This window comes from Pongo pygmaeus, chromosome 5 (genome assembly GCF_028885625.2).
Source record: "Pongo pygmaeus isolate AG05252 chromosome 5, NHGRI_mPonPyg2-v2.0_pri, whole genome shotgun sequence".
Taxonomy (NCBI): Eukaryota; Metazoa; Chordata; class Mammalia; order Primates; family Hominidae; genus Pongo; species Pongo pygmaeus.
The window spans coordinates 52,226,311-52,246,685 of NC_072378.2; the positions used below are offsets into that span (position 1 = coordinate 52,226,311).

General features: G+C 32.8%; 1 protein-coding gene across 1 annotated transcript in view; it reads right to left on the bottom strand.

The window, feature by feature from the left end:
* PKHD1 (PKHD1 ciliary IPT domain containing fibrocystin/polyductin) overlaps positions 1 to 20,375 on the bottom strand; it is a 477,573-nt gene that overhangs the window by 149,108 nt on the left and 308,090 nt on the right. Inside the window, exons 53-54 of the mRNA XM_054492265.2 lie at positions 14,076 to 14,189; positions 10,984 to 11,071 (exon numbers count right to left, since the gene is read on the bottom strand). Of these exons, the coding sequence (XP_054348240.2) occupies positions 10,984 to 11,071; positions 14,076 to 14,189 (202 nt within the window). The remainder of the gene's footprint in view (positions 1 to 10,983; positions 11,072 to 14,075; positions 14,190 to 20,375) is intronic.

The following is a 20,375-nucleotide window of genomic DNA, read 5'->3' on the forward strand; positions in this document are numbered from 1 at the left end:
AAGAGAACCCTTGCATACTGTTAGTAGAAATGTAAATTAGTACAACCGTTATAGAAAACAGTTTGGAGAGTCCTCAATAATTAAAAATAGAATATGATCCAGCAATCCATCTTCTAGATATATATTCCAAGGATATGAAATCAGTATGTCTGAGATATTTGCACTCCCGTGTTCACAGCAACACTATTTGCAAGAGCCAAAATATAGAGTCAATCTAGGTACCCATCAACAAATGAATGGATAAAGAAAATGCAGTATACACATACACTCTGGAATACTATTCAGCCTTTAAAAAGAAGAAAATCTGGTCATTAGCATCAACATAGATGAACCTGGAAGACATTATGTTAAGTGAAATGATCCAGGCCCAAGAAGACAAATACCACATGATCTCACTTGCATGCAGAATCGAAAAGAGTGGAACTCATTGACCAGAGAGTAGAACGCAGGTTACCAGAGGCTGCTGGTTTGGCTGGTGGTGGGGGGAAGCAAAGGTTGAAGAAATGTTGATAAAAGAATACAAAATCTCAAACAGGAAGACTAAGTTCAAGAGATCTATTGTGCAACATAGTGACTACAGATATTAATATATTGTATTCTTTAAAAATGCTGAGTGTGGATGCGAAGTATCCTTACCACAAAAAAGATAACTATATGAGATAATACATATGTTAATTACATAGATTTAGCCAATCCACAATGCAATACATGTATCAAAACATCATGTTGCACACCATAAATACATAAAATTTTTACTTGTCAGTTAAAAAATAAAACGAAATAAGTCAATCACTTGAGAAAGAAAGGATAACAGGACAAAGAGACTGGATGTCTTATATATTTTCTTGAAAATTTAATGAGATAAGAAATAAGAAAAAATAAGAATTTGGGGGAAGTTTCCTCACAATCTAGCTCTTCTCCCTGTTTTCCCCTTCTCAGTAAATGGCAGAACTCCTTACCTAGTTGCTTACGTCAAAAATTTTAGAGTGATCTTTGACTCTTCTCTTTCTCTTTTCCTCAATATTCAGTCCATCAGGAGTCATGTCACTTCTGTCTTCAACATATATTTAGCCACATCTTTACTCCTCCATCACTGCCATCCTAATCTAAGTCATCACCATGTGTTACCCAAAAAGTTGCCATAGCAATGTCTTAACAGTTAGTGTCTCTATTTCCACTCTTATCTCTTCCTCATCACCACCACCAATAGTCAATTCTCCACACATCATAAATCAGATTAAAGTGTAAGTCAGGCTCTGTCCATGCCTTGTTTAAAATCTTCCAATGGCCAAGATAAAACCTAACCTTTATCATAAGATTGGTTGACAAAGTAACCATTTAATTTCAAAGATCACATGGCTACCCTTCAAAGACTCACAGTAAAAGATATGCATAACACTTGTAATGGGTAAAAGCAATTTTTTGTGTCTAAATCTAACTTGTCTTGATTTATTTACAATCCAAATAAAACCTCAACAGTTTTGTTCATCAGTCTTCACAAGTCAACTCAAGCAAGCAACAACAGAGAGTAATTTAGAGATAAATTGATAAAACACAGAACAAAAGAAAGTAATTTTTCTTCAAAATATCTTGCTAAGCTTACTTTGATTGATTGTGTAAGATACAAGCTTATAAAGTTAACATGAAACTTTTCCTCTGAAGTTTTCACACTACCATTATTCATATATATATATATATATTCAGGCATCAAATTCTGTTGGTGAAAATTCATGAAACAGTTCATCTGAAATATGCTTATATCACAATATATTAGAAAGACTTATTGAATTGACTTTTAAGATTGTAGAGCCATGTTTAAAAAGATGGCCTAAATAAGGTCTGTAGCTCAGTTAATACCGTACCAATATCAACTTGCCAGATTTGCTAATGTTCTATAGTTAGGTAATATGCTATCATCAGGGAACACTGAACGAAGGGTATATGTAAACTACTATTTTTGCAACTTATTTTGAGTCTGAAGTTATTTTTAACATTTTTAAAAAGGTTTTAAAAAGAAAGAATTCCATAAAATGAATATACTACATTAATTGCACATCATTTGTATAAACTCATTAAATTATTCCTCCTCAGGACTGATATTAAGAAATTTTGTTTTTAATATTTGTAATATGTAGAACACATGCAATGGAATCAGACAAATCAGGGTAAAAAATCCAGCCTCAGGAATTTCTAGCTTTATGAACTTGGAACATTTACTTAACTTCTCCAGCCTCAGTTTTCATATCCATAAAATGCAGATAATAATACCTAACTTGTAGCATTGAAAGATTTAAATGAGATAATGTATGTAAAATGCTTAGTAGAGGCCTGACATATAACAAGCTTACATGATAAGAACCAAATAAATGGTAGCTAGTTAATGACTATGGATGGTTTTAATTAATAAAATTGAGTTCCTTTCAAAATAGCCTGTAGCTCAGACTCTGAATGAGGTTTTTAACACATTCTTATAAGAAAAATCCATTCATATGGTTCCTGACAAATTCCAGCTTGCTAACCTTTTAATTATAATTAAAGTTTCTTATTGATCCTTGTTAGAAATGCTTACTTCACAAATCCTTTTGAATATCAGAAAAGCACTTTAAATTCAACATGACCTAATCTGAATTCATAATCTTTTCTCTAAACTTAGTCCTCCTCAAGTGAATGACACCACTATCCAGCTACACAAACCAGAAACCAAGAATGCACTTCATATTCAATGTGTCTTATAGAGTTTATCTCCTGCCTCTAAATCTGCCCACTTCATTGCTCCTGCAGCCCCTGACTACAATTACACTGTCTCTTGCTGGGTGTCTCTGGATCTACTTTCGACATCTCCTGCTGTCTACATTCTGCCTGCAATATTTTAGATGTACAAGTATGATAATAAGTGCTACCTCCTATCCATACTACCCCCTTAAAAACCTACAACAGCTTTACAATGCTCTTAGGGTAAAAACTAAAATTCTTGATATTGCCAATGTATGTGGCCTGACACTTAATCAACTCCTTGGAACCCTGTCATGATCAGCCCCTACTCTCCACATCAACCATCATGGTATTCTTTCAGACCCTCATGTTCTCCATTCTCCCTCCCACCACAGAATCACCTCTCCACCCCCTGCTTCTCAATCACCTGTGTTGACTCCTCAATATCTAAACGTCAGAATGCCCCCAATCTCAATCCCATGCTCCAAATCTCTCTTCTACCCATGTCTTCTTCAATAATGACATCACCTACTTCCAAGATGGCTGCTTCCAAGCCCTAAATTATGCATCTGATTTTCTTCTTGGCATCTACTCTTGGTGTCTCCAACTTCGCATGCCCCTGCTGCCTTCCATCCTGACAAACCTATTCCCCTCTCAGTCTTCCCATCTCAGTGCATGCTTCCACCATTCATCAGTGTGCTCCATCAAAACACCCGCAGCACTCTTTCCTTGCCTCCACATGCAGTCATCAGCAGGACCAGTTGTTCTCTCCATCTCCACTGCCTCTTCCAGAGTCCCAAATACATGATTTCTGGCCTCAACTGGCCTCCTAACTGATATCCCAGCTCTACTCTTATCTCCACAATCCATCGTCCACACAGCCAGAGAAGTTTTTTAAACAAAAATCAGATTCCGCCATCCTCCTGCATAAAACCCTTCAGTGATTTCCCCTTTGACCTCTCATACCTGAACAAGGTCCTGTATGACTTTGCACTTGCCATATCAGACAATGCTGCCCTCTGCTCACTCTGCCCTAGCTATAGTGACCTTCTTCCTGTTTCCCCCCTACCCCCCAGCCTAGGCCAGCTGGTTCCCTCCCATCCTTCAGGTATCAGCTCAAATTTCTCTTCCTCAAAGAGACTTTCCCTGTCCATTCAATCTAAAATGGTACCCTTCACATTTTCTGCCCCAGCTATTTTTGATCATACCACCATATTGACTTCCTTACCAGCATATTTTATAATCTCAACCACTTCATTTATATTTCTGTATTTGTTTGAGTATGGTCTTTCTCTCAACTAAGATCTGAGCTCCCAGAAGGCAGCAATCTCTTCTAATTTGCAATCTCTTCTATATGTCTAGTGCTTACAGTCTGACCTGGCACATAGTGAATATTCCTCAGATATTTGCTTAATAACTGAATGCTGTTTGCTCTGGCTAGAACACCGTTTCCACATATAACCCACTTTGCTTAATGAATGTCCATGCTTCTTTCAGATCCCACCTCTGAAATTATGCTTCAGGGAAGCCTTCTCCAACTTCCCATAAATGCCTCAAGTTGACATATTGGTGTTTTCAGAATCCTATATAACCCGCCCCTTCACAGAATCTATCATATATGTAATTTTACATTTACTATTTAATTAACGTTTGAGTTTTTACTTCATATTATATCTCCAGATCATAGCTCAATGTTTGACAAACATAAGCATTTGTGAAAATCATGTCAAATAAATAATTTTAAATAACTATGAACATAATACCTACTCTACAAAGAAATTCTGTACAGAGAAAAGCACACCAAAGCATACCTATCAAGATATAAGATAGCTACCTATCATTTCACCAGCAGGGATCCCTGCTGTGCTGTATGTCCTTCCAGGCATTTCCCTATTATGTATATGCATATATATTTTTATTTCTTTATCTACAAAACTAGGCTAGTATGTAATATTAATTCCCATGTGAATGTGAACCTCTGCTCTATTTTGTCAACTTGGAATTCACTATTTTCCATCTTTGCCAAATTAAAATTTAAAAATAGTATTCCATTACTGTTTTAATTAATATTCAATTCTAGTAAAGAAGACCATTTTTTCTATACGTTTATTAGCAAGATGTATTTTTTTTGTGGCTTACATATTCAAACCCTTTCACAAATATGTTCCTGGTGTATTCATATTTTTATTTTCATTCTTGACATAGAAAAATATTAGTCCTTCATCTGTACTATTGTATGCTGCAAATATTTTCCTTTTTCAATTTTATTATTATTATACTTTAAGTTTTAGGGTACATGTGCACAGGGAGGGATAGCATTAGGAGATATACCTAATGCTAAATGACGAGTTAATGGGTGCAAACATTTTCTAGTTGATCATTTGTCATCACATTTTGTAACTGACATGCAGAAATATTGACCTTGTTATATTGTCAAATCTATTATTTATTGCTATGGCTATTGTTTTGCTTGTTATGATCAGAGCAGTCTTTACTAGTTTAAATTACATGTTTACTTAAATTTTCTTCAAATAATTTTATGGTTTTAATTTTTTTACATTTTGCCTTCTAATCCACATATAATTTAGAGTAAAACATAAAGTGGGAATCTAATTTTATATTTTTCCAAAGGATTTACTAATTATTCCAGCCTGTCTTCAACTAAATTCAAATGCTAATTTATTCAAATTCTAAAAATAATGCATGACTGTGTTTATTTCTTGGTATTCTTTTTAGTTTTGGTGCCAATAACAGATTACTCATATTAGAGGCATACATTTAAAAAAATAACTGCTAATGTTTGGCTATTTTCTTTTTTTTTGGCCTTTTATTATATTTAGTTATATTTGATTTATCATATTTTGGTGTCCCTCAATATGTTCCTCTTATTCTTTTTATTTTATTTTATTACACTTTAAGTTTTAGGGTACATGTGCACAACATGCAGGTTTGTTACATATGTATACATGTGCCATGTTGGTGTGCTGCACCCATTAACTCGTCATTTAGCATTAGGTATATCTCCTAATGCTATCTCTCCCCTCTCCCCCGAACCCACAACAGTCCCCAGTGTGTGCTGTTCCCCTTCCCGTGTCCATGTGTTCTCATTGTTCAGTTCCCACCTACGAGTGAGAACATGCGGTGTTCGGTTTTTTGTCCTTGCGATAGTTTGCTGAGAATGATGGTTTCCAGTTTCATCCATGTCCCTACAAAGGACATGAACTCATCATTTTTATGGCTGCATAGTATTCCATGGTGTATATGTGCCACATTTTCTTAATCCAGACTATCGTTGTTGGACATTTAGGTTGGTTCCAAGTCTTTGCTATTGTGAATAGTGCCACAATAAAAATACGTGTGCATGTGTCTTTATAGCAGCATGATTTATAATCCTTTGGTTATATACCCAGTAATTGGATGGCTGGGTCAAATGGTATTTCTAGTTCTAGATCCCTGAGGAATCACCACACTGACTTCCACAATGGTTGAACTAGTTTACAGTCCCACCAACAGTGTAAAAGTGTTCCTATTTCTCCACATCCTCTCCAGCACCTGTTGTTTCCTCACTTTTTAATGATTGCCATTCTAACTGGTGTGAGACGGTATCTCATTGTGGTTTTGATTTGCGTTTCTCTGATGGCCAGTGATGGTGAGCATTTTTTCATGTGTCTTTTGGCTGCATAAATGTCTTCTTTTGAGAAGCGTCTGTTGATATCCTTCACCCACTTTTTGATGGGGTTGTTTGTTTTTTTCTTGTAAATTTGTTTGAGTTCATTGTAGATTCTGGATATTAGCCCTTTTTCAGATGAGTAATGTTTGGCTATTTTCAAGTGTTTATTGTTCCAAAGAATTTAATGAGTCCGATTCTGATGCATATATTAGACCTGTGATTCAAGTTGTATTTGATTTGACATCTTTAAAATAGTGAACCATCAAATTTTTGTTATGCATCACCATTTATTCTAAACTCTTTTTATGCCATTGAATAGTGTTTTATAGTTTTGTTTTTATAGGTTCTGTAATTTTTCCTAAATTTACTTCTAGATATTTGCAGTTGAAATTTTAAATAAGCTTGTACATTATAATTTAAAAGTTTACTACTTGTATATTAAAAAGATGTTGATGTGCATTTATTGAAGGCAACTGAGAGTTTTTCAGATAATTCTCTAGTTTTATAGGATGAACTATACATTTTATAAACCACATAAAAAGATAGTTTGGATTATTTTCAATAATTGGATCTAATGTATTTTTCTTGCCTGAATATATTGGCTAAAACTTTAATAATAATATTTAATGATTGTTGTAACAAACAATAATATTTAACGTCAGTTTTTCTCCTAAAATACAAAACTGTTTGAGAGGAATCCTTTAGTGTTTATTTTGTATTATTATTTAAACCAGTTCTTCTCAACTAATGGTTATACCATCCAAATAAATAGCATTAATTTAAAAGAAGTATCCTTGTAGTCTTCATTTACTGTTTATTCCAAGAATGTTTGCTGAATTTTATTAAACGTATTTCCTTTTTTTGCCAAATTGGTCATGTTCTTAATCTTCACATCTGGTATTAAGGTAAATTATATGAATGGATTATTTCATTTCAAATTATCTTTGTTCACTTGAATGAAACACATTCAAACATAGCTTGCTTTGTTTGTTGCTTTTTTATTTATGATTTTTACATTCTATTTGGATGTTTTCTCAGTTTTCTTTTTTGAGTTATTTTTAGTAGCTATAAACAAGTGTAAAGATTATTTTATGCCTGTTCCCTTAAATTAACTGAGAACAGATTATATAACATAGGAATTATTTGATATTCAACTGATTGGAAGAACATGGTATAAATTTATGTGAGCCAAATGTATTTTTGGAGATAAATCTTTGATAAATTTATATATTTCACTATTCCTTGTTCTTTATGTTTTATTCTTCTCTAGCCAATTATGATAATTCTAAATTACCATTAAAAATTCCTTTTTATAAAGTATTTTTCTCAAAAATGTTAAAGTTGCACTACATAGATTAATATTTTTTACATCATAACTCTAACCTATTCTGTACTTATATTTGAACTGTCATTTCTCATTTTATATATGGGGGTTTTCTTGGTATGATTAAAGTTATTAGAGATTAAACCACTACCTCTTTTTAAAAATTTAATCTTACTAATTTTCTACTTTCTATTTCACCAATTTCTGCCTTTTTCTTGCATTGATTGAGTTCATTAGACTTATGGGTTATTTTGTTTCTAATTTCTCATATTGACAGTTATTCTTCTTTGTTTAGAAGAATTCTTTGTTTAGAATAACTGTCAATAAGAAAAGTTTGTTTGCTTATTCAATCATGAAAGTATTTAATGTGATGACATGTTTTATAATATCTCGTACGCTATACTCTCATTATTGTTATTTCCCAGCTATTCTGTTGGTAAAGTTTTGATATTTTCTTGGATATAAAAGTTATTTAGAAAATAATTTATTATACTTTTTTCTTGTAAGAAATTAAGACTGTTGGTTTATACTTTATTTTAATCTCCATGTTTATTATATTGTGATCACATATTATTATTAAAATTTATTAAGGTTGTAATTATGGATATATATTTTTTAGGGTAAAGGAGTAGTTTGATATATAAATTAAATTGCTTTTATTATATTATTCATGTTCTTCATGTTTTCTTTACCTTTTTTAACCTAATTAAAAGATTTGGAACTGAAAGAGATAAACACATGTCTTAGATTGTGATTTTTGTTTCTGTCAATTTCACCTTACGTTTCCTAGAGATTTGCTTTATATTTCTATATTGTATTATCTGCTGTAAAACTTTTCTGACTGTTAGTGTCTCGCTATGATTGAAGGCTTTACTAATGTAAAGTATAATTATTTAACCAATTTGAAACATTTATTTTGATTTTTACCTGTTTTGTTAATAATTTTGAGGCTCCGTTATTTTGTTTCAGATGTCAATGATTTATTCTTATCCAATATTTAACTTTAAATTTCTCCTAGTTGGTTTTAAGTTTTCCTCTGGTAAAAAAGTTATAATTACATTTTGACTTTTAACCCAATTTTTGTATATAGCATTATTTTTAACAAATATTTTGGTTTTGTAATTGGCAAATTTATACTTACTTTCTTATTTCTGTTTTTTTTAAATATACCTTTTTTGTTGCTTTTATTCTTTCACCATTTCATTTTCTTCTTTTTTTTTTTCTATTTTACTATTTATTTTATGGTTTCTTTCATTTTTTCCCCACTGGTGATTTGGAAAGTATATATACCATTCAAAATTCTAATAAAACAAATTAACTCATATTTACCTCCTATGGCTATAGTTCCAGATTTTTATCTGATAATTTTGAATGGTGAAGATTCGTTTATGTGTCATATTTGCTAAGCTATTATACACAGTTACTCAATCAAACACTAATCTAGATGTTACTGTGAAGGTATTTTGTCAATGTGGTTAACACAGTTGAGTTTAAGGAGATTAGGCCACCCAATAATGTGGGTGGGCCTCATCGATCAGCTGGAAGACCTTAAAAGCAAAACTGAGATTTCTCTGGGGAAGAAGAAATTCTGCCTTAAGACTGCAAACCAGTTCTTCTGTACTTTACAACGTGCTGGCCTGCTTACAGATTTCAAACTCTCCAGCTCCCATAATTGTGTAAATCTATTCCTTGAAATACATCTCTTTATATATAAATGTATGTATATCAATATTTACTATAGCTATTGTATAATTTATATACATAGGTAGGATACACACATACACACACACACACGCACATAACCTACTGATTATGTATTTTTTGTATAAAGAGAACTCTAACTAATACATTAACTTTTCAAATGTTATGTCATTTCTTTTACAAGAACAATTATTCGAATTTGTTTTAGGTCGGGCACAGTGGCTCATGCCTGTAATCCCAGGCCTTTCGGAGGCCAAGACGTGTGGATCACCTGAGGTCAGGAGTTCAATACCAGCCTGACTGACATGGTGAAACATCTCTACTAAAAATACAAAAATTAGCTGGGCGTGGTGGTGTGTGCCTGTAATCCCAGCTACTTGGGAGACTGAGGCAGGAAAATCACTTGAACCCAAGAGGTAAAGATTGCAATGAGCCAAGACTGTGCCATTGCAATCCATCCTGGCCAATAGACTGAGACCGTGTCAAAAAAAAAAAAAAAAAAGGAATTTGTTTTGTTTTAATAACCATAGTTACACTATAATATTTAAATTATTTCAGTGCTTCTTAGTTATTTATATTATTCTCAAATTTTATTTCCGTTCCCAATTTTTAAATTTAGTTTAATCTCTTTATTTGAACACTGAATTTTCTTCCATTTTCCACATGAGCGTCTTAGCAGTGTGTCCAATTCTTTGGTCACAATATTTTTTTCCTTAAACATTTATAGATGTGGCATCACGATCTTCCCACATGTGATGGTGTAGAGGTGAATGCTAAGGCTAGAAAGCTTGATGTTCCTGTCCTTTACCTTTTGTTCACTCTATTTTTCTTATACTATGAAGATAATGTAATAAAGCAATCACCATCCTTGATATTAATCTTTTCTAATAAAATGTAACTATTCCCATATTTTCTATGTGTATTTCAGTTATAGTTTTTATTATTCTTTCTGTTGTAGTTATTCTGAGTTCTTACTAAAAAGACATATGACCCATAGATAGCTTTTAATTTTCTGATCTCTATTTCTAGTACTTTATCTTTTGTTATTTTTATTTCGTAGTCTTATCCTCTGTGTTCGGATAGGTCTCCATCAGTTTGTTCTTCATTTTACCTATTCAGTTTGAGGAAGCAATGATTCTGTTCTTCACTGCCTCCAATGCATTATTAAATTTCACAATATACTTCATATGTTTCATCTCCCTCTTATTTTATTTCTGTCTATATCTTAATGAGGTACCTTTTCAGCTTAGACATAGTATTCTTACCTCATACTTCATCTCTTATCTCATGGAATTCATATATTTTAAGATTTTATGGACAGCAATAATTACATATTATCTAAAATTTTCTCCTGAAATAAACTATGTTCCTCTACTACCTTTTGCATGTTTTGTTCTCCTTCTATTATGTTATAGAGATATTTTTTAAATTCCCTATAATCGCTTATTTTTCTACTTGCTCATCCTTTAATTATAATGTTTAACCTAAAAATCAGTTTCATATTGTAACAAAATCTCAAGCAGAAGCAACCTAAACAACCACCAAGAAAAAGCTCTAAGTTACTCTCATTCCTTACCTCTCATTTCCTGAGGCAATATCAGCTCCAAGATGTGTCCAGGAGTTCTTAGGATAAGCACTGTAAAGCTGAACTTTCCCATAAACCCCTGAAAATAAAAGGAGTAACAGTTGGACAGAAAAATCCTTCAGAGGAATGAAAGCCAGGTAAGTAAAAGTCATTCCAGAGGCTGTTGTGCAAAACATGTGATATAGAATCTCTATATGAAGGTTCCATATTATCAAAAGCATTATTTAAATGCTCTATTTTACAATACTAAGATATATCTCACATGGCTATGAAACTTATTCTCTCAAATGCTATAGAAAAAAGAATGCTACACCACATCACAATAATCTAAAAGGTGGGAAAATAGACCACTCTAATGACTAAAGTTGAAGAGGTACTCCTTTCCACTTTTATGTGACTCCAAACCATTTGCAATTCTTTTGTAAGTTAACCAGTTTTGATATTTTTTGTTATACACTAGGTTCTCCAAAAGCATGGTTAATTCTATTTCCTTAGGATAGAGTTTTGGAGCTATTAGCTTTATGTTTAGTGGCTGGACTTAATATTTTGTCTTATAAATACCAAGGGAGAGATTTCTAAGTCCTTTGTTTCAAAATGCAATTTATTTCAGACTAACAAATTAAAGTCTTAGCAGAAATGTGCTTGATACAGCCCAGTTTTATTTTTTCATGTCTTTCTTCCTATATATTTTATTGCCATTTTCAATCATAATTCCTCATATTCTAGTGGTTTAAAGTGTTTTGACCACGAACCTCACCAGTAAAAGAAAAAACATGTGATTGTGTACTCTAAGCACATATATATTTATTTTATTTAGATAACTCAGATATTTATATTTAGATAAAAAATATACACATACATGAATATACTAATATATATTGGAATAGAAGTTCTAATATTTTATTCCTGCACCCAAATGTATTGTCTGCATATCCCTGGATTGATGCACTGTATTTTATTGCAAGTCACTAATCTAAAAATTTAAAAATTTTACAATTTTCTTCAGAAAACATAGAAATAAAAGAAGCAGGAAACCACTAAGGTACATATAATATGCCTTTGGTGTTCATCTGATAAGGACCAAGAAAAAATCCCAGTTAATTAGAACTTAACCAACTGTTTATATCAACATCCACATTTTTTCCATATATCAACTATGAAAATGTCAGAAGATAAGAAAACTAAATCAGGATAAATGGATATAAAAAGAACCCCATTTTCAGGACGTGTCCTGAAACCGATCTTTCATAATAGCATTTATATATTTCATAAGACATCATCATCTAAAACCAAATCCATCTTTTTTCACTATGGGCTAAGTAAGCTAGGCTGAGAAGGATCCTGAAGTAATTTAAAGAGATTTCCAACCAAAGCATTTATAACAAAAAGCAGTTCATGTCCTTAAATTTGAATTATCCAGAAAATTCAATTGACCAGAAAAGCAGATTTCTTGGTCATTTCCAATCATCAAAGGTTTACTGTAAAATGACACCATTTCTTAGTTGTTTCAAGAAGATTACAAATGATTTAATACGATTAAAATTTGTCATCTACTTATGATACTACAAAAATTTGAGCATGCAGTAAAAGAAATACTTCATTCTTTATTTCAATTTAGTATCAAAGAAAATTTCAAAGACACTAGTTCGACCGTACAGCCAGGATCGGGGATCAGAGCAGGTATCTGTGGATAGTCCTAACAGAAAGTTTGTTCCAGTGTTATCACGCTACAGAAAAGAGTGGATACCACAGGCAAAAGGAGATCAAACATTCTTATAATAATCCATCTAGTTTGTCAACTTGGAAAAATTAAAACATTCTTGAACCTCTTGTTATTAGAAAGATAAAATAAATAGCATGCATGGAAAAAGTCTTTGGAAACTATAAAGTGCTATCAAAGTATTATATGACAATAGTTATATATTATGGAACTAAGTTAAGAAACTTCATACTATCTTAACATTATTGTCTCCACTCTATTGAGTACTGAGATCCAGAGAGGGAGCCATTGACTGCTAATGAATATTAAATTTATATCTCATAGTGTTCAGAAACCTCAGAAATGATGGTCCTTGCTCTTTTTCCACAAGGAAAAATGGCTTACTTGAAAACCTCCAACATAGCAATGCATCTAAGGGAGAATCCAAGAAAATTAACAACCAATTTTCTTTAAAAATGTTCATATTTTTTCTTTTAGCTAATTTTTTCTCACTTATATAATAGTTGAAATAAGTTCACTATATTTTATTATTCTTTTAGATATTGTATTGTCACATAGCTTAAATATAACATATTCTTTTAGCTATTGTATTGTCATACAGCTTAAATATAATAACATATTTTTAAATATAATAACATATTTAAGCTGTGTGACAATACAATATCTAAAAGAGTAATAAAGTATAGTGAACTTATTTTAACTATTATATAAGTGAGGGAAAAATAACTAAAAAAATGAACATTCTTGAAGAAAATTGCTTCATGCCAAGAGTTATCCCTCCTTACTTATAAAATTAATAATGCCCATATAGAAAAAGTGAGAAAATACTTTAAATCTGATGAACATTCTCCTATCCCTCAAAACTGAGTTAGTTGGGGATACATACATATGGTTATACAAGGCCAGTCCCCGTTTCTGTACTTTTACATACACCAATTTAAAACAGGATTTGGTATTGTGGCAATAGCAAATAAAGAAATTGTCAACAGTGAACGTTTCTTATTAATATATAGATCTATCAGTTGTATAAATGTATCAATAATTAAGTAGTATTTATAGTTGATAATATTGACTCAGTCGAAACTTTAGTGTCTGACTAATCTGGATCTTAATCCAAATGCTGACACTATAAAGCTGTGTGGTTTTCTGCATGTCATTCATCATCTCTGAGTCTTAGTTTTGACATCTCTAAAATGGACACTGCTCACAAGAGAGCTGGTAAGTGAAATAATAAATATAAATTGCCTAAAAGGGTGTTTGGAATTTAACATATGTTCTATGAATAGTATTTCTCTATCAGACACAAGCACACAATACACACACATGCATTTTATTTTTAACAAAAACTATATTATACTCTTACCAATTGTTCCTGGGTCAATATGAATTCCATTCATACGGTCACAAAAGACTCCCTCTGAGGCTCTAAGGAGAATCAGAAGCTTTTGTTCCTTTTCTAAGGGATTTTCTAAAGTACCTGTTTACAAAGAAAAGTATATCATTCAAATCAATTTGAAATTAAAAGAAAGAGAGGGAGAAATTGTGGTATAATTTCAATAATGCAATGTAGATACTGTGAAGTAGACTATATGGAGGAGTCAATGGTTATGCAGATGAAATAAGAGTAGGAAAAAAAAGATTCAGTAAACTTCTTTGAAGGAGGCTCATGTATTATTCACCAGATATTCACTCTTCTTTCTTTATTAGGGCAGTGTAAACTTTCCTGACCTACTAATATTTATCCTGGTCGTATGACTTGCTTTGGCCACTGAAATTTGTGTGAAAGTGGTAGGAATATTAGTTTTCAGTTGATGCTTTAAGGGACTTGGCAAGTTGTTTTGTTTTGTTTTATTTCACTTTTTACCAGATCTCTTTCAATGTTGTTCTCTACCATGAACAGAGAATTCCTTAAATAGCCTGTGGTATCTGAATGAAGAGATATACAGAGCAAACCTGAATAGAACACACACGCTGGAGCCAAGTTCAACCAAGTCTAACACAAATATTTCTTGATGTAAACCACTGAGATTTGGGGATTATTTGTTACACACCATTATTACGGCAAAATCTGCCTGATACACTGTCTATGGCTAGATAACCTTCAAATCTCTTTATATGCATTTTAGCATTTACTCCTCAAAACAAACCTGAGAAGTCAGTATAATTATTACCCCAGTTTTAAATATTTGCACATAAAGAGGCTTACAGGTTAAGGGACTTGTCTAAATTGATCCAACTATTAAGTAACAGAATCTATTTGAACAAAGATCTGTTTATGCTAAGTGTTTATTTAACAAATAAGAGGTTATTTTCTAAAACTAAATTCTTTTAGCAGCATAAAGACTCATAAAGACATAAGGCTATGATACTCAGACAGCAGTTGGAATTGTTTCTGACCTAATTTTATTGATGTTAACAGTGGAGTTTGGTATGAAAATTCATACTTCTATGGTATGAGAATTGTTCAGGGAATTTGTCAAATTAGTGTTAGTGAGTATGGATCTAAGGAAGGTTAGTTTCAATGGAAAATATGTCTTAGAGTACAAAAATATTAAAGTTATTAAAGTCAGTTGTTTGAGAAATAACTGGTGGGAAGGTAATCCCAAAATTATATTCCAAATCAGACAGGTTAATAAAAACCACCGGCTATCAAATGCGACTTCCCAGTTTATACATTCCCGAAAAGATAACCAAAAATGACATTGCTAAATGCAATGTGAAATAACTAGTAAACTTACAATTGCCTGGTTTTCATCTTGGTTGCTGGTCTTTTGAGCAACATAAAATCATCCCCCCTAGCTGACACTTCCTATATACCTGGATAGCCAAAAGGCACAAGGTAAGTCTAAAGCTTGCTATGTACCTATTTTTATAGTTCAGCCTTCACAGCCATTACTCTAGTATTCTGCTGAAAGCAAGCAAGATTCAGACAGGTAAGTAAATCTGCCTAGAGGCATATAGTAGGTCAATGGGTGAGCAAGCCTACGTATTTCCAATCATATGCAAAGGTGTGTTGCTCCTCTGTGTAGGTAATGCCACTCCTCAGCTGAGAGCCTGATGCATCATCTTAGTGAAAATAAAGATGTGCTAGAGCAGAAAGAAGGGAAGCAGGGGAGGATGAAAATGTTTAGTAAATGTGTATGGCATAGCTGTTATCTTGCCATTACAAGTCTGTCCAGTAAGCTGTTTTCCAACTGTGATTTCATTTATTTCACGGAGGGTAGTTTAGAGTCTTTGGGAAAAAAAAAAAAAAAATAGCCTAGCACTAAAGAGATACCAGACAGAAAAAAGTAGGATAGTTTTTGCCCTAGAGAAATATATGCGGAATCCCACAAAAAGAGTTCAGCGTTCCTCTAAAATTAGAGATTAAATCAATTATGCAACCCAACACTGCAGCACATGTGGAGCTTTCGCAGAAAGTCTGGGCAAAATTAGTTAGCCTGCCGTGATCTTTTGCTATCTGCCGATGGCCAGAATTTGGCTTCCTTTTTGTAACTGAGAGAAAACGAAAGATGAAGAATAGGGACTAAGTAGAAAGAAGGCAAAGGTGACCTAAGAGAAGGAAGTACATGCTATTGTAACATTAAAATGAAATGCTTCTTGAATGTGTAAAAGCTGATAAATGGAAAGCTTTAAAGGCTGAGATCCTCATTTTCTTCTCAAATCTAGCAATCAAAGAAAGGTGAGGTGCTCTCTCCAGCATGGACTTTGCCCCTAAATGAGGGTAGCCACCTCTGAGACAGAAGATGCTCAGGATATGCAGCTCACCCTTGGTTTACCTTTGTAAAGCTTCTCTAAACTATAGTAAGAGGCATATTAAACCTGGGCAAATTTATGTATTCACAACGGGAGGGAAAATAATTGTCACTGTGCTGCAAAGACATTCCAGATATTTTCACATGCACAATTTAATTCTCACAATTTTATGATGAATACAGTTGAGGTTCTGATGAGGAAACTGAGGCAAAGAGAGGTTAAGTAGCTTGTCAGGAATCACACAGCTGTTAAATGGTGAAGTTGGGCCTTAGACTTAATAAGTACCATCCTAGGACATGTGGGTATGGAGGAATAGAAAAGAAGTAAAGGGAAGCAGACATTACTTAGTATGATGGTGGGCAGTGAAGGGGAAACAATGTGTTCCAGATACTAAAATCACCTGGAGAGATGGAAGAAAATGAGTTCTGGCATATGAAAGATAATCATTATAATTATTTGGGGAATATGGTACAAATGGGTTCCAGGAACTTCAAAAGGTAAGAATAAGAAAAAAAGACATTTCATTATTGTATTAACTAAAGCTCTTTGATGGAATCAAGTATAATCCTAGTTTGCACTTAAGCCCACTCTATCAACATGACTCACCAGACCTTGTACCAAGCCAACCCATAAGAAATTATTTACCCTTCCTTCAACTCACTCTCCTCTGTGCTCATGAGATTTCCCAGCGTTTATGTTTTACCCTCATCTTAACTAACTCTGATTCATCCCTCAAAACTTGGCTCCACCGTAATTTATTCCTAAAAGCCTTCTATGATCTTGAATTAGATGCCCCCTTTTGTGTGTAAAATCTTCTGTACCCCTTGCTAAAGTAATTCTACTTCAAGAAACTTGTCCTAAAGAACTAGTAGGGGACAAGGACAAAGAATAATGCTCAAAGTTCTCCACTGCAGTGTTATTTATTTATAATTGGCAACATTTAAAAACACCTTGAAATAGCAAACAATTAGAAATATTTTTTCCCATTTTAAACTCCTTCCTTTCTTCCCAGACTTTCTGACATACTTAATAGCTGAAACGTACAAGTCCCCAAGCAACCATATACTCCCTTGACTCTGCCCCCCTCTGCCTTCATTCCTGTTTTTGTCACGGCCAACTCTTACATACTTTCAAACCCAGTTCAGATGCCACCTCTTCTGGAAATGCCCTTGTCAACTAAGTCTGGGTTAAGTGACCTTCTAAGGGCTATCACAGAATGCCATGTTTTGCCACAATACTTCTAAAACTATACTGTAAGGGCCATTTACCTGATTGCCTCCTTCTCTCAGTGAGCACAAGAAGAAACTATGTACTGCCAGCAGAGTTTATTTGAAGATATTTTATTCCATAAATGTTTAATTTGGTAATTTTTACCAACCCTCCTGGAGAAAACAATTGGAATAAAGAGAAATACCCCATAGTAATAAAAGATTAATTTCACCAGTAAATTACAACTTTTAAGCATTCATGTACCTACCATTAGCTTAAAAATATATACTGCAAAAATCAACAGAACTACAAGGACAAATGGATATACCTATAATACTTGTAGTAAAGCCAACACAACTGTTGCTAAAAAAAAATACAATAATGATACAGCAGTTTTGAATAATGCAATTTGCATATTTGACATAACAGGCATAGATGGAAAACTAGACCCACAAAGAATGCACATTCTTTTAAAGCTTGCACAAGACATTTTAAAAAATTGATCATATGATGATGATAAAGCAGTTTAACAAATTTTAAAAAATTGGAATTATACAGCATTTGTTTTCTGACCATAGTTCCATCAAAATTTACAATTCATAATAAAAAAAATTTCAAAAGTGAGCTATATTAAAGATCTTTCCAATTATCAAAGAATACCATTAAGAAAGTAAAAAAGCAGCCAGACGTGGTGGCTCATGCCTGTAATCCCAGCACTTTGGGAGGCCAAGGCAGGCGGATCACAAAGTCAAGAGATCTAGACCATTCTGGCCAACATGGTGAAACCTTGTCTCTACTAAAAACACAAAAATTAGCTGGGCATGGTGCCACACACCTGTAGTACCAGCTACTCAAGAGGCTGAGGCAGGAGAATAGCTTGAATCCCAGTCGCGGAGGTTGCAGTGAGCTGAGATCGCGCCACACTGCACTCCAGCCTGGTGACAGAGCGAGACTCCATCTCAAAGAAAAAAAAGAAAAAAGAAAGTAAAAAAGCAAGCCACAGAATGGGAAAAGACATTTGTACTACATATAACCAACACAAGATACATTCCAAAATATATAAATGACTTTGATAAATCAATATAAAACAGGTACATTCGTCATTAAAAAAGTGTAAGAGAACAGCTATTTCACAAAACAAGATACTCTCAAATAAATAATAAATACATTCTACTATGCTCAATCATATCATAAAAAAGAAATAAAAATTAAAACAAGAATGAGATCTCACTACATATCCAGTAGACTGGATTTATAATGTTTAATTAAGCATATATTTTTCATTTTATAAAATTTGTTGTATATGTGTGTCATTTTCCACAATTAATAAAAATATATTAAATGACTATGTTCCAAGAATACTCTTCAATGAGTTTTGTTGATCAAAAGAGGAGAAACTGGCCAAAATTTTAGTCACATCTTCTGAATATACTATTTTCCAGGTGCTATTCACTGAATCCAAAGCAACAAATTGTATTTTTATATAATTTGTATTTTTATCTGAGTTAATCTTAAAACTCTATAAATATCATGACTGCACATGAAAGATAAAGAAATTATCCCCAAAATAAATTTTGTACATTTTTCCCTTGTCCTCAGAAGTGGGTTAAATGGTGATGACTTTGGAAGTTGAGCTTCCACCCAAAGCACAACTATTTTTCTCATGCCCTGCAATAGCGATTTTTCTCCAGACCAGAGCCTCTAGAACCTTCTTACTATCATATAAACCCAACCTGGTAAATAGCACTGAACCAAGTAAATTGCAGCACATATTTTTTTCTGAATTAGCTTTTAATTCCCAGTGTATATTTGACTCGCTTATTCCTAAAACATTCCTCCCCAGTAGAATCGATTCCATCTGAAAATAAATGTAGGGTAGAATGGGGCTTGCGGTCCAGTAAGATAAAAATTGGTTATAAAAATCAGTAGGCATTATCAAATTATAATGTCCAACCCCTCATACAGTGATTTTATTCAGGCTAACAAATTTTTATTTTTAATGAGGCCTCTCAATTTATCAATTAATGGAATATTAAAATAAACATGAAAATATGTTATTCATTCACTACTTGCAAAATGTACAAAAATTCTTAAAACTTCCTCCATAAGGTCGAGCAAATTACCTCATTTCTTTAAGCCTTAGTTTCCTCAATGATAAAAAGGCACAATAATAGCATCCATTTTTTGTGAGGTTAAATGATTTAGTCCATGCTAATAGTACATGGCACAGTGTCTGTATATGATACATGTTTTTAAAAAATGTTGGCTCTTAGCAATATTAATAATAGTAGTAAAAAAACAGTAATAGTAACCATGGAGGTATCACACTTATTTAAAATTAACCTTTAAATTTGAAAACTTAAAAAAATAAGGCAAGCTCTTCCTAGCAAGTAATGTCTAATTCCTAAAGTACTAGCTAGACACTAGACATTTCAAAGCAAAAATATTAAGTGACTACTTATTTCAATGTCCAGCCCAAGGAACTTCAGAAAACACAAAGTTTACCTTAAACTGAAACATTCCTGTAAGTTTTCTGACTAAAAAAAAAATCATTCATTCATTCATTTATTCACTAGTTTTCCTAAAATTATTTTGTTTGTATGCAAAATTAAATAGTTTATAGTAAGTTTATTATATGATTATTTTAATAACTAAATAAATCCCTAAGAAATATTATATTACTGTTATATGGATTCAT